General features: G+C 47.9%; 1 protein-coding gene across 4 annotated transcripts in view; it reads right to left on the bottom strand.

Moving 5' to 3' along the window:
• The window catches only part of ELP1 (elongator acetyltransferase complex subunit 1), a 291962-nt gene extending 278313 nt beyond the window's left edge, over positions 1-13649 (bottom strand). For 2 of the 4 annotated variants that reach the window (XM_063920050.1, XM_063920054.1), the window contains exons 1-3: positions 13538-13649; positions 10250-10420; positions 8500-8652 (exon numbers count right to left, since the gene is read on the bottom strand). In XM_063920050.1, the coding sequence (XP_063776120.1) occupies positions 8500-8652; positions 10250-10399 (303 nt within the window). In that variant the 5' untranslated portion in view covers positions 10400-10420; positions 13538-13649. Of the gene's footprint in view, positions 1-8499; positions 8653-10249; positions 10421-13522 lie in introns of all 4 variants that reach the window. The other 2 variants (XM_063920051.1, XM_063920052.1) reach the window with 2 other exon arrangements.
• Between the last annotated feature and the right edge of the window lie 714 nt (positions 13650-14363).

Here is a 14363-nt window from a genome sequence, read left to right as displayed (position 1 = left end):
TCCAAGTAAGGGATAATTAAGATGCCTTTTCTTCGTAGAAGAATCATCATTTCGGCCATTACCTTGGTAAAGACCCGAGGCGCCGTGGACAATCCAAACGGCAGCGTCTGAAACTGATAATGACAGTTTTGTACTACAAACCTGAGGTACCCTTGGTGAGAAGGATATATTGGGACGTGGAGATAAGCATCCTTGATGTCCAGCGACACCATATAGTCCCCCTCTTCCAGGTTCGCTATCACCGCTCTGAGTGACTCCATCTTGAATTTGAACCTTTTTATGTAAGTGTTCAAAGATTTTAGATTTAATATTGGTCTCACCGAGCCGTCCGGCTTCGGTACCACAAATAGTGTGGAATAATACCCCTTCCCCTGTTGTAAGAGGGGTACCTTGATTATCACCTGCTGGGAGTACAGCTTGTGAATGGCTTCCAGAACTGCCTCCCTGTCGGAGGGAGACTTTGGTAAAGCAGACTTCAGGAACCGATGAGGAGGAAACGCCTCGAATTCCAGTTTGTACCCCTGTGATACTACCTGTAGAATCCAGGGATCCACTTGCGAGTGAGCCCACTGCGCGTTGAAATTCTTGAGACGGGCCCCCACCGTGTCTGAGTCTGCTTGTAAAGCCCCAGCGTCATGCTGAAGACTTGGCAGAAGCAGGGGAGGGCTTCTGCTCCTGGGAAGCGGCTGCATGGTGCTGCCTTTTTCCTCTTCCTCTGCCCTTGGGCAGAAAAGAGTGACCTTTTGCTCGCTTGTACTTATGGGAACGAAAGGACTGAGTTTGAAAAGACTGTGTCTTTTTCTGTTGATGTGAAGTAACCTGGGGTAAAAAGGTGGATTTTCCAGCCGTTGCCGTGGCCACCAGGTCTGTTAGACCAGCCCCAAATAACTCCTCCCCCTTATACGGCAATACTTCCATGTGCCGTTTGGAATCTGCGTCCCCTGACCACTGTCTGGTCCATAATGCTCTTCTGGCAGAGATGGACATTGCGCTTACTCTTGATGCCAGGGTACAAATATCCCTCTGCGCATCACGCATATATAGCAATGCATCCTTTAAATGTTCTATAGTTAACAGAATATTGTCCCTATCCAGGGTATCAATATTCTCAGTCAGGGAATCCGCCCATGCGACTCCAGCACTGCACATCCAGGCTGATGCGATTGCTGGTCGCAGTATAACACCAGTATGTGTGTATATACTTTTCAGGATATTTTCCAGCCTCCTATCAGCTGGTTCTTTGAGGGTGGCCGTATCAGGGGACGGTAACGCTACTTGTTTAGATAAACGTGTGAGCGCCTTATCTACCCTAGGGGGTGTTTCCCACCGTGCCCTAACCTCTGGCGGGAAAGGGTATAGTGCTAATAACTTATTAGAAATTAGCTGTTTTTTATCGGGGGAAACCCACGCTTTATCACACACCTCATTTATTTCCTCAGACTCAGGAAAAACTATTGGCAGTTTTTTCACCCCCACATAATACCCGCCTTTGAGGTATTTGTAGTGTCAGAAAGGTTCAATGCCTCTTTCATTGCCGTGATCATGTAACGTGTGGCCCTACTGGACATTACGTTTGTCTCGTCACCGTCGACACTAGATTCAGTATCTGTATCTGGATCCGTGTCGACCCACTGAGGTAGCGGCCGTTTTAGGGCCCCTGAGGGTGTCTGAGACGCCTGAACAGGCACTAATTGATTTGCCGGCTTTCTCATGTCGTCAACAGTTTTTTGTAAATTGCTGACATTATCACTTAATTGCTTAAACACAATCATCCAGTCAGGTGTCGACTCCCTAGGGGGTGACATCACTAACACAGGCAACTGCTCCGCCTCCACCTCATTTTCCTCCTCATACATGTCGACACACGCGTACCGACACACAGCACACACACCGGGAATGCTCTGATAGAGGACAGGACCCTACTTAGCCCTTTGGAGAGACAGAGGGAGAGTCTGCCAGCACACACCCAGCGCTATATATATACAGGGATAACCTTATATAAGTGTTAATCCCTTATAGCTGCTGTTAATCTAGTTATTTGCTGCCAAAATGCCCCCCCTTCTCTTTTTTACCCTGAATCAGATGCAGTACTGCAGGGGAGAATCAGGGAGCCGTCCTTCCAGCGGAGCTGTGAGGGAATAATGGCGCCAGTGTGCTGAGGAGATAGGCCCCGCCCCTTCACGACGTCCTTAACTCCCGCTTTTTTGTGTAAAATGGCAGGGGAAAAAATACATCCATATAGCCCTGGAGCTATATGTGATGTATTCCTTTTGCCAGCTAAGGTATATGTGTGTTATATTGCGTCTCAGGGCGCTCCCCCCCAGCGCCCTGCACCCTCAGTGACCGGAGTGTGAAGTGTGCTGAGAGCAATGGCGCACAGCTGCGGTGCTGTGCGCTACCTTAGTCTTGAAGACAGGATGTCTTCTGCCGCCGCTTTCACCGGACCTTCGTCTCTTCTGGCTCTGTAAGGGGGACGGCGGCGCGGCTCCGGTGACCCATCCAGGCTGAACCTGTGATCGTCCCTCTGGAGCTAACGTCCAGTAGCCTAAGAAGCCCAATCCACTCTGCACTCAGGTGAGTTCGCTTCTTCTCCCCTTAGTCCCACGATGCAGTGAGCCTGTTGCCAGCAGGACTCACTGAAAATAAAAAAAACCTAACTAAACTTTTATTCTAAGCAGCTCTGGAGAGCTACCTAGTTTGCACCCTTCTCGGCCGGGCACAAAAATCTAACTGGCTTGGAGGAGGGTCATAGGGGGAGGAGCCAGTGCACACCACCTGATATCTCAAGCTTTTATTTTGTGCCCTGTCTCCTGCGGAGCCGCTATTCCCCATGGTCCTTACGGAGTCCCAGCATCCACTTAGGACGTTAGAGAAATATATTTAAGCTGCTATAAGGATACAACACTTATATAGGGTTGTTCCCATATACATTATAGCGCTTGGGTGTGTGCTGGCAAACTCTCCCTCTGTCTCCCCAAAGGGCTAGTGGGGTCCTGTCTTCAATAGAGCATTCCCTGTGTGTCTGCTGTGTGTCGGTACGTGTGTGTCGACATGTATGAGGACGATGTTGGTGTGGAGGCAGAGCAATTGCCGGTAATGGTGATGTCACCCCCTAGGGAGTCGACACCGGAATGGATGGCTTTGTTTATGGAATTACGTGATAATGTCAGCACATTACAAAAATCAGTTGACGACATGAGACGGCCGTCAAACCAGTTTGTACCTGCCCAGGCGTCTCAGACACCGTCAGGGGCTGTAAAACGCCCTTTACCTCAGTCGGTCGATACAGACCCAGACACGGACACTGAATCTAGTGTCGACGGTGAAGAAACAAACGTATTTTCCAGTAGGGCCACACGTTATATGATCACGGCAATGAAGGAGACTTTGCATATCTCTGATACTACAAGTACCACAAAAAGGGGTATTATGTGGGGGGTGAAAAAACTACCTGTAGTTTTTCCTGAATCAGAGGAATTGAATGATGTATGTGATGAAGCGTGGGTTAACCCAGATAGAAAAGGGCTAATTTCTAAAAAGTTATTGGCATTATACCCTTTCCCGCCAGAGGTTAGGGCGCGCTGGGAAACACCCCCTAAGGTGGATAAGGCGCTCACACGCTTATCAAAACAAGTGGCGTTACCGTCTCCTGATACGGCCGCCCTCAAGGATCCAGCTGATAGGAGGCTGGAAACTACTCTAAAAAGTATATACACACATACTGGTGTTATACTGCGACCAGCCATCGCCTCAGCCTGGATGTGCAGTGCTGGAGTGGTCTGGTCGGATTCCCTGACTGAAAATATTGATACCCTGGATAGGGACAGTATTTTACAGACTTTAGAGCAATTAAAGGATGCTTTTCTTTATATGCGAGATGCTCAGAGGGATATTTGCACTCTGGCATCGAGAGTAAGTGCGATGTCCATATCTGCCAGAAGAAGTTTATGGACACGACAGTGGTCAGGTGATGCGGATTCCAAACGGCATATGGAAGTATTGCCGTATAAAGGGGAGGAATTATTTGGCGTCGGTCTATCGGATTTGGTGGCCACGGCAACTGCCGGGAAATCCACCTTTTTACCTCAGACCCCCTCCCAACAGAAAAAGACACCGTCTTTTCAACCGCAGTCCTTTCGGTCCTATAAGAACAAGCGGGCAAAAGGACAGTCATATCTGCCCCGAGGCAGAGGAAAGGGTAAGAGAGGGCAGCAAGCAGCCCCTTCCCAGGAACAGAAGCCCTCCGCGGGTTCTGCAAAGCCCTCAGCATGACGCTGGGGATTTACAAGCGGACTCAGGAGCGGTGGGGGGTCGACTCAAGAATTTCAGCGCGCAGTGGGCTTGCTCACAGGTGGACCCCTGGATCCTGCAGGTAGTATCTCAGGGTTACAGGTTGGAATTCGAGAAGTCTCCCCCTCGCCGGTTCCTAAAGTCTGCTTTGCCAACGTCTCCCTCAGACAGGGCGACGGTATTGGAAGCCATTCACAAGCTGTTTTCTCAGCAGGTGATAGTCAAGGTACCCCTCCTACAACAGGGAAAGGGGTATTACTCCACGCTATTTGTAGTACCGAAGCCGGACGGCTCGGTAAGACCTATTCTAAATCTGAAATCTTTGAACCTGTACATACAAAAATTCAAGTTCAAGATGGAATCACTCAGAGCAGTGATAGCGAATCTGGAAGAAGGGAACTTTATGGTGTCCCTGGACATAAAAGATGCTTACCTGCATGTCCCAATTTGCCCTTCACATCAAGGGTACCTCAGGTTCATGGTGCAAAACTGTCATTATCAGTTTCAGACGCTGCCGTTTGGATTGTCCACGGCACCTCGGGTCTTTACCAAGGTAATGGCCGAAATGATGATTCTTCTGCGAAGAAGAGGCGTATTAATTATCCCTTACTTGGACGATCTCCTGATAAGGGCAAGGTCCAGAGAACAGCTGGAGGACGGAGTAGCACTAACCCAAGTAGTGCTGCAACAACACGGGTGGATTCTGAATTTCCCAAAATCTCAGTTGACCCCGACAACACGTCTGCTGTTCCTGGGAATGATTCTGGACACGGTTCAGAAAAAGGTGTTTCTTCCGGAGGAGAAAGCCAAGGAGTTATCCGAACTTGTCAGGAACCTCCTAAAACCAGGAAAAGTGTCTGTGCATCAATGCACAAGAGTCCTGGGAAAGATGGTGGCTTCTTACGAAGCAATCCCATTCGGCAGATTCCACGCACGAACTTTTCAGTGGGATCTGCTGGACAAATGGTCCGGATCACATCTGCAGATGCATCAGCGGATAACCTTATCGCCACGGACAAGGGTGTCTCTTCTGTGGTGGTTGCAGAGTGCTCATCTGTTAGAAGGCCGCAGATTCGGCATACAGGACTGGGTCCTGGTGACCACGGATGCCAGTCTGAGAGGCTGGGGAGCGGTCACACAGGGAAGAAACTTCCAGGGAGTATGGTCAAGCCTGGAGATGTCTCTTCACATAAATATACTGGAGCTAAGAGCGATTTACAATGCTCTAAGCCTGGCAAAACCCCTGCTTCGGGGTCAGCCGGTGTTGATCCAGTCAGACAACATCACGGCAGTCGCCCACGTAAACAGACAGGGCGGCACAAGAAGCAGGAGAGCAATGGCAGAAGCTGCAAGGATTCTTCGCTGGGCGGAAGATCATGTGATAGCACTGTCAGCAGTGTTCATTCCGGGAGTGGACAACTGGGAAGCAGACTTCCTCAGCAGACACGATCTACACCCGGGAGAGTGGGGACTTCATCCAGAAGTCTTCCACATGATTGTGAACCGTTGGGAAAAACCAAAGGTGGATATGATGGCGTCTCGCCTCAACAAAAAACTGGACAGGTATTGCGCCAGGTCAAGAGACCCTCAGGCAATAGCTGTGGACGCTCTGGTAACACCGTGGGTGTTCCAGTCAGTGTATGTGTTTCCTCCTTTGCCTCTCATACCCAAAGTACTGAGAATTATACGGCAAAGGGGAGTAAGAACGATACTCGTGGCTCCGGATTGGCCAAGAAGAACTTGGTACCCGGAACTTCAGGAGATGCTCACGGAAAATCCGTGGCCTCTACCTCTAAGACGGGACCTGATTCAGCAGGGACCGTGTCTATTCCAAGACTTACCGCGGCTGCGTTTGACGGCGTGGCGGTTGAACGCCGAATTCTAAGGGAAAAAGGCATTCCAGAAGAGGTCATTCCTACACTGGTTAAAGCCAGGAAGGAGGTGACTGCACAACATTATCACCGCATTTGGAGAAAATATGTTGCGTGGTGTGAGGCCAGGAAGGCCCCCACGGAGGAATTTCAATTGGGTCGATTCCTACATTTCCTGCAAACAGGATTGTCTATGGGCCTCAAGTTGGGGTCCATTAAGGTTCAAATTTCGGCCCTGTCGATTTTCTTCCAGAAAGAATTGGCTTCAGTTCCTGAAGTCCAGACTTTTGTAAAAGGAGTACTACATATACAGCCCCCGGTTGTGCCCCCAGTGGCTCCGTGGGACCTTAATGTAGTTTTGGATTTTCTCAAATCCCATTGGTTTGAGCCACTCAAATCGGCGGATTTAAAATATCTTACATGGAAAGTAACCATGCTACTGGCTCTGGCTTCAGCCAGGAGAGTGTCAGAATTGGCGGCTTTATCGTATAAAAGCCCATATCTGATTTTCCATTCGGACAGGGCAGAACTGCGGACGCGTCCTCATTTTCTGCCTAAGGTGGTGTCAGCGTTTCACCTGAACCAGCCTATTGTGGTGCCTGCGGCTACTAGCGATTTGGAGGATTCCAAGTTGCTGGACGTTGTCAGGGCATTGAAAATATATATTTCAAGGACGGCTGGAGTCAGAAAATCTGACTCGCTGTTTATACTGTATGCACCCAACAAGCTGGGTGCTCCTGCTTCTAAGCAGACGATTGCTCGTTGGATTTGTAGCACAATTCAACTTGCACATTCTGTGGCAGGCCTGCCACAGCCTAAATCTGTCAAGGCCCATTCCACAAGGAAGGTGGGCTCATCTTGGGCGGCTGCCCGAGGGGTCTCGGCATTACAACTCTGCCGAGCAGCTACGTGGTCGGGGGAGAACACGTTTGTAAAATTCTACAAATTTGATACCCTGGCTAAAGAGGACCTGGAGTTCTCTCATTCGGTGCTGCAGAGTCATCCGCACTCTCCCGCCCGTTTGGGAGCTTTGGTATAATCCCCATGGTCCTGACGGAGTCCCCAGCATCCACTAGGACGTTAGAGAAAATAAGATTTTACTTACCGATAAATCTATTTCTCGTAGTCCGTAGTGGATGCTGGGCGCCCATCCCAAGTGCGGATTGTCTGCAATACTTGTACATAGTTATTGTTACAAAAAAAAATCGGGTTGTTCTTGTTGTGAGCCGTCTGTTCAGAGGCTCCTACGTTGTCATACTGTTAACTGGGTTCAGATCACAAGTTGTACGGTGTGATTGGTGTGGCTGGTATGAGTCTTACCCGGGATTCAAAATCCTTCCTTATTGTGTACGCTCGTCCGGGCACAGTATCCTAACTGAGGCTTGGAGGAGGGTCATAGGGGGAGGAGCCAGTGCACACCACCTGATCCTAAAGCTTTATTTTTGTGCCCTGTCTCCTGCGGAGCCGCTAATCCCCATGGTCCTGACGGAGTCCCCAGCATCCACTACGGACTACGAGAAATAGATTTATCGGTAAGTAAAATCTTATTATTCAGGGTAAGCTCCTAATAGCTATCGGCGGATTCTGGTTGGCTGAAAAGGTGCAACTACCATTGATTATCACCTCCCCATGATGAAAGCTTCCCCTGCCATGATTCTAGTGCAGGGTTAAATTCAATAATGGTCCCACACCTGACCAGTACCCTGGCTGCAAGCCCGGTCTCTGCCTACTATAGAGTTATAAACTGGGGCAGCTGTTGGAGCACAGTTCTTGGGTACTAAAAAGGTGAAAGCTGAACTAGTGAACTACTCCCACACCCCTTCCCGGAGGGTCTCTAGAAGGTGGCCGGGAAGAGTAGTGAAGCAGCACTTCACAAGTGCCTATGCCGCCTCTTCCCCCTACCCCAGCAAAGTTCTTATAAAGAATTCCATAAATACATGGTAAAAAGAAAAAGAAAGAAAGGAAAATAATTACATAAATAAAAACTTACATAATGACCCCGGCATAATAAGAATAGGGTTTGGTATATTTTGTTGACAGTTAGAATGTCGACACTGATTAAATGCTGACATGCTAATACCAACAATCGGCAATGTGACTGTTCCAGTAGTTGCGGAGCTAAGTACCCCAAATCTAACCTAAATCTAATCCGGCGGCTGCAGCTAATGTTGTAAAATTGTGGTTGCAGGGGTAAGTATGTCCCTATCATCTGCACTTTACATGTCCTCCTTGTGAACATGTCGACATTTTGTAGAGTCTGACATATCAACAATATGAATTTAAATTGTGACCCTCGACGCACTTATTTTTGCAGACAAATCAGCCCCATGAAAATTACCTGACCAGTGATGAGGCCACATAAAATTACATCACCCGTGGCAGTGGCAATACACACTGACTCTTGGTCAGGAACATCCTGTATCCCAACAACCTGACCACTTCCGTCTTCAGGTAGAAAGCTCTCTGATGTTAATGAGACATCAACAATGATCTGCAGTGAGACAGAAAAAAAAAATTTCAATGATAAATGTGTGCACACAATACAGTATGTGTCAAAAAGATTACAACTGTAAAATAAAGCTTAGAATCAAAATAAATTCTCAGATGAGTATTGGTGCATTGAGCAGCCATCTAGTCATGAGAATACAATACATGGTTTCTCTCTGATGAAGTAACACTTCAAGCTAAGACTTACAAAGTATCTTATAAAAGGGTTAGTTCAGTTCCAAAAATACTAAAAGTTTTATTTTGCAAATGATTTACCAACAGGTACAAGACTTTCTGGGGGCACATTTTGAATGTCCGCTTGTGGAAGTAACACCACCAGTGCGGACGTGCACACACCGCCTCAGAACGGCCTATGTGCATCACGGCCTATATGCAAACGACCCACTGCCATCCAATTACACCCATTCAGCCACATGTGATGCCATGACAGAGTTGCATGAGTCAGAAATGTCCATAGTTGGGTGTGCTCAGCAACAGAGACTACACAGTGCTAACAACTGCAAGATCCATCTACAAAACCGAGTTGTGTGCGACTCTGCGCGATTAGACAATTGAATTCCACACATAGAATCTGTGATAAGTTCACAGACCTATGAATTAACACTACCGCGGCTCAAGAAAACTGGCTCCTTATCGGGGGCTTTTTTCAGAGCTTGCAGCAGTCTTGAAAAAAAATCCCTGAAAAGTGCTGCCAGCAGGCTGCATTCGGGGCTACTTCAATAGCCCCAGGGAATCAATTAGCATTGGTAATTTAACACAGTTAATCGAATACTCCCTTAAGGTTAGAGTTAAGGGGGGTACACACGGAGAGATCCGTGTTTAAAATCTAAGCAATCTGACTAGATTGCTTAGATTTTAAGCACGAATCTGCCGTCTGTATGCCCCCCCAGCGATAGCGATGCGCGGCCCCGCGTGTCGCTATCGCTGGTGCTAGATTGAGCTGCATGCAGGCTCAATCTAGCGGGTCGCTCACATCACCGCTGTGTGAAGTGAGCGCCCCCCTGTCCGTCCGTCCCCTCGCTCAGCACATTGCGCTGTGCTGAGCGGGGGGAGAGATGTGTGCTGAGCGGTCTGTGTTAAGATCGCTCAGCACACATCTCTCCCGTCAGTACCCCCCTTAAGTCTTGAGGCCAGTACTGACGGGAGAGATGTGTGCTGAGCAATCTTAACGCTCAGCGAGGGGAAACGACAACAGGGGCCGCTCACTTTACACAGCGCTAAAGTGAGCGACCCGCTAGATTAAGCCTGCATGCAGGCTCAATCTAGCACCAGCGATAGCAATGCGCGGCCCTATCGCTGGGGGGCATACACACAACAGATCCGTGTTTAAAACCTAAGCAATCTAGTCACATTGCTTAGATTTTAAACACGGATCTCTCCATGTGTACCCCCCTTTAGACCTAGGTTTCAGCTTAAAATACCATTGTCCACATACTATACCACACTCCATAAAATGTACAGGAAGGTTTGCCTTAATAGTAGACTTTTCTTTACAGTGCTTCATTACTGTGTTATACTGTTGTGGATCACTGTAGCAATCCATCAGCGCCAGTACTTTTACACAGAGAGGATTTAGTTACCTGCTCTGTATCAGGATCCAGCTCCACAAAGCCATAGTTTGATCCAATGAGGACTGTTCCAGTGTCAGTACGTATGGAGCTGCATTGCGGTGAGCCCATGCCTTGAACGGACGCACATTGCAAAGACTTGAGTAACTTCAGGTTTCGCATATTGCTGTTGCTATAGAGGAGCTAAGGAAAGAAAGAAAAATTACCCACAACAAAGTTACAGAGATTGTCAATGGCTGTTTTTGTGTGAAATATATACAGTAATTACTAAAAAATAAAACACAAATAGGTGATTGCTTCTTTTTACTGTTTCAGATTGGAGGTAACCGCTCAATAATAGGTCCTTTAATGATGGCTGCTAGATGGTCCTGATACAGGGAATTTCCATTGAATTATTTCTGATTTATTTATGTGTCATTTATATCACATTGTCACTATTTTCCGACGTGCCTTTCCGAAGCATGTTAGGACTAGTATAGTCTAAAAAGATTAACAAGTGACGACATTAGGTAGCCCATTTTAGGACTTATGTAAAAAAACAAAAAACAAAAACAGAATATATAAATTACTGTTATAAAAAGATGTATTAAGTTATTCTGGATTAAAGAGTAATTTATTTAAGGGTTTGATACACACTTGAAAGACACAATATTACATTTTACTTAATGGGCCTGTTGCTAAAATATTTTAACATTTGAATACGTCATTACCTGTTTCTCATGAACTTGCGTACACGTCCTCAGAATTTACGTACAGGGAACCGCAGCAGAAATTGGAGATATCAGAGACATCTTTTGCAATTCCAAATTTTTGCATGCAAAAAGCTTTTTTTTGTTGCATAGCCCAGGCAGCTAACACCATCTTCAGATGGTGTTAGTGGTTGTAGCCTAAGGGCTACTTTACTCAAAAACTACCAGAGAGGGATCGGTAGGATCCCTGCCCAGCACTAATCACTAGCACATGTGTAGTCAGCAGACCATGCATGTGCAGAACGACTGCTGAAAAAGAAGTTAAATGACTGCATTAGTGATCCTGTCACTTCTTACACACTGTACAGACATGCTCCTTTTGGAAGGCGTGTCTCTGCAGGTGTTTCTTCAAACATCCATTCTATCATTTCCTAGTGTTCTCCCCAGGAATTTCTATAGGCAGGGCGGTGGTATACTGGGGGCAACATACGTGCGCACAAAAAGGGGTCCCGGCAGCTGAGGAGGGGGCGAAGCCCCATCTGCATCACCAATGGGGGTGGGGCAGGCCTCTCAATGTCACTAATGGGGTATGCCATCCCCCACGACATCACTAATGGGGCGTTCCCTGCTAAAACAGCCTAGCGTGAACACTAATTTCTCATTAGCACAAACAGAAGCAATAAAAGGTGCCCACACACAGTAAGATTTTTTTGAACGATGCGGGCGTTTCCAACTGATCGGAACGACACTTCGTTTAAAAAAGGACCCTGTGCAGGCATGTAAACGATGTGATGCGTGCACCCGCGGGTCGTTCGTCGCCTCCTCAGGTCTCTCGAACAGGCAGAAAGATCTGAGGAGGTGGAGAACGATGCGGCATGGCCTCGTTCTTCCCCACCACCACCGTCCTTGGCAAGTGTGTGTGCACTTGCCGATGTTGGCACCTTGCTGGGTCCCGCCGCTCGTGGTGTGTCGCTGGAGGACACATTGCTCTGTGTGTGTGTGTGTGGGCCTTTAGAAACACATTTGAGTGCACATGCAAAGTTACAAAATCTGCATGCAGGTCAGCAGCTGTAGAATGTGCACTATGGGGGTTATTCAGAGATGGACGCTGCATACGCAGCAAGATCTGCATCCATCTACTCACATGCTGGGGACCATCCTGTACAGGGCAAGGCCGCCCAGCATTTGTGTTGTGCCGCCTCACGATGCGTCCGCAATGTAATTGAATTATGGTTGACCCCTGGCTGCGCTGTCAGGTGGCATGCCACCATTTTTTTTAACCGGAGCAGCTGCGTGTGATAACACGCAGCCATCCCAAAACACGCTCCTGGCACGCCTCGGTTTGGCCCGCCATGCTTTCAAAACGCCACGTCACCTCCACCCGAAAGCCCGCTGCTATCACTCATCTTGTGGCCATATCCTTCCGCAAGGAGAAGGGTCGCACATGCGCACTGCAGCCAGTGCACGTGCGCAGAAGAGATGGACGAGGCCGCTGTTTACAGACACACGGCTGAGTTCATATCTGAATCAGCCCCTGTGCCAGGCCTACATAAAATACAATTGCAACTTCTTGTTTCAACAGGTTGGGTATGTGTGACCGGTCACCATACCGATGCCGGGATACCAGCTTTGAGATGGCCGGCAGGTGGGAGGTGGGGGGGGGAGGGGCGGCAAATGTGCAATGAAGCCACTTGCGGGCTCGCTGCGCTCACCACGCTGCGGGTTTGGTGGCGTGGACACCCACGAGTGGGAATGGTCTCTGTTAGTTGGCATGCCATATGTGGAACAATAAGGGTGCAGTTCAATGAGCTCTGGAATAACACACCACGACCAGCGACATTACTAGTAAAACCAGAATTGTTCCTATTGATGTAACATGCAGATACGTGAGCAGCCAAAGATACTGGGATATTGGGCAGCACAGTGCCCCCAAATGAATCGAACACTATTATATGTGCCTAGCACAACATATTTGAACTTGATCATGATAAAATTGAATTACATTGCATACAAGACGTATACTACTCCTACCCAGCGCCATATGACCAATAGCCAAAATACAGTTGTATTACCCTCTACAGTTGACATAACTACAGGAAGGTGGCAGCTTTATTACATTTACAAAGCGCTTACACAAGATTCAAAATAAAACAAGACACTGAGAATTGCATATATTAAATAAAGAAGAGGACGGAAGACTAGACAAGTAATCATAAACAACGAAGAACTAATATAAAAGATCTTTGAGTGACCTAAAAACTAGGGACGTATTTGCTGTACTTGTTGCAGTTTATTAATGTGCCCTGTTTTGGCCAAATTTTGAATGACAATGCAGGAAAGGACACATAAATAGCATCTAATATTAAAATTTCCCTTGTCATATATTATTGAAAATAAGTATCACCATTATGTACAGCACAATCGCTCACATATGGAGTAACAAATAATAATGCCTGTACATGAGTGTAAACATGTGCTGCTTTCCGCCTCTCCTTCGTGTAGGAACTGGAAGCAGCCCAAGTAACATAGATATTTTATAACTGTGTGTCATCAGAACTAAACACATTATAGCGACTGCGAGGCATGCAGCACTCACTGCATTAAGCTGTACCTGTACACAGTGCTGTACCCACGTTCCCTGCTTCCCCACAGTGTGACAGGAACTTCCTTTCAGTGGACGTCCCCCCTGACGTCATCTGAAGTCATCAGATCATGTGATCTGACCATGTGACTGTCTCTGTCAAAGTAGAAGAACCTATGAGCCCACTTGGATCTAGCTTCAACCCTCCCCTGTGATGGGTCCATGTCACAGTCACAGATAGGTAGTAACCCCAGCAGCAGCATCCCTGTGACATGCATCCATCAGATTTCAGGTTCTTTTTATTCGAGGGAGAGAGGGGGAGATGTACTAAGCCTGAAAAGTGATAAATATCACTGTGATAAAGCACCAGCCAATCGGCTCCTAACTGCCATGTCACAGGCTGTGTTTGATAAATGACAGGTAGGAGCCAATTGGCTGGTGCTTTATCACAGTGATATTTATCACTTTTCAAGCTTAGTACATCTGGGCCAGAGAGAGAGAGATGGGTTGGCCGTGCGCGGCGGCTTGGTGTGTATGTGTGGCCTAGCAGCTCTGTGCACATATGGGTAATATGAAGCGGTACATGCAGGGGGTGGGGGGCGGCAGATGCTGGAGACATTTGGGGAACACGCTGATGTGGAGGAGGCATGTGGAAACACGCTCCTGGGGGGCATGCGGAGCAGCAGAGCCTGACGTGGAGGAGGAAGTGGGATCAGTACTAAATGCCGCCGGTCGGAATCCCGACCACACAATCCCGACAGGGGTGGTGAGCGGAACGCAGCCCATTGCGGGCTCGCTTCGCTCGCCACGCTGCGGGCACAGTGCCTCGCTACGCTCGGCACACTATTATATTCTC

The sequence above is a fragment of the Pseudophryne corroboree genome, chromosome 1 (genome assembly GCF_028390025.1).
Source record: "Pseudophryne corroboree isolate aPseCor3 chromosome 1, aPseCor3.hap2, whole genome shotgun sequence".
Lineage (NCBI taxonomy): Eukaryota > Metazoa > Chordata > Amphibia > Anura > Myobatrachidae > Pseudophryne > Pseudophryne corroboree.
Note: the sequence above shows the minus strand (reverse complement) of the source record. Positions and strands in the feature narration are given on the sequence as shown.